At 43.3% G+C, this 1,116-nt stretch overlaps 1 protein-coding gene across 1 annotated transcript; it reads right to left on the bottom strand.

Moving 5' to 3' along the window:
* Positions 1-3: 3 nt before the first annotated feature.
* On the bottom strand, positions 4-1,113 carry LOC103133446 (myosin-6-like; the record flags this gene model as incomplete). The annotated part of the gene is made up of 4 exons (XM_007545191.1): positions 4-56; positions 172-290; positions 370-496; positions 988-1,113. Coding segments are annotated over 4 exons (425 nt in total), but the record flags the coding sequence as incomplete, so codon positions are not given.
* Between the last annotated feature and the right edge of the window lie 3 nt (positions 1,114-1,116).

Consider the following 1,116-nt stretch of genomic DNA (forward strand, 5'->3'; position numbering starts at 1 on the left):
AGGAGGTCACAGTCATGGCGAGCAGACTGCACCGCATGGGCTAATGCATTCTTGGCCTGAGGTCAAGATAAATTATATGTGATATATGACTTAACCTTTGTTTTCTTTTTTTGTAAAATAAAATTTAAAAAATAATAATTTGTTCTATATTATCCAGAAATTATTTCATACCTTTATCTCTTCTTCCAGTTGTCGTTTTAGGTCTTCAAGCTGTTGATTGTAGGAATTTTTTCCTCTGGTGAGCTGAGAAATAAGTGATTCTTTCTCCTCCATTTGTCTTGAAAGCTCATCTGTAGATGTAAAAACGTTCACATGTGCACGCCTTTTTATAGAAAACCATTAATTTTCTAAGTGGGAAAAAAGACTAACCATTCTCAGCTTGAAGTTTGGCTTTCTGGGTGGTGAAGTCATTGAGAGATCTTTGGTATTCATCACATTTTGTTCTGTATTCATTTGTTTGATCCTCTAAAGTTCTGCAAGTTTTCTCCAGGATGGTCTGTAAAGAAATAGTGCACATATCACAGACCTTGCATAGTATTTTTTTTTGCTGAGGTTGTTATCTAGAAAGGGGCTGCACAGTGGCACAGTTGGTAGAGCTGTTGCCTTGCAGCAAGAAGGTTCTGGGTTTGATTCCTGGCCCCAGTCTTTCTGCATGGAGTTTGCATGTTGTCCCTGTGCATGCGTGGGTTTTCTCCAGGTACTCCGGTTTCCTCCCACAGTCCAAAAACATGACTGTCAGGTCAATTTTTTTTCTCTAAATTGTCCCTAGGTGTGAGTGAGTGTGTGTGCATGGTTGTGTGTCTCTGTGGCGAGAGGCGGGGTACACCCTGGACAGGTCGCCAGACTGTCGCAGGGCACAGACTCTCGTCCGGAACGTTAGCTGGAGATAGGCACCAGTACCCCCTCCCGACTCCACTAAGTGGGGAGGGCGTAAAGAAAATGGATGGATGGATGTTATCTAGAAAGCTATCAGAACACCACACGTACCTTGGACTTGACAATTTGCTCCATACTGGACACAACATCATCCAGCTCCAGTTTGAGCTCGCTCTTCTCTTTCTCCAGCTTCTGCTTGACTCTCTGCAGGTTGTCAATCTGCTCTCCCAGGTCAGCAAC

This window comes from Poecilia formosa, unplaced genomic scaffold, assembly GCF_000485575.1.
Source record: "Poecilia formosa unplaced genomic scaffold, Poecilia_formosa-5.1.2 Scaffold3832, whole genome shotgun sequence".
Lineage (NCBI taxonomy): Eukaryota > Metazoa > Chordata > Actinopteri > Cyprinodontiformes > Poeciliidae > Poecilia > Poecilia formosa.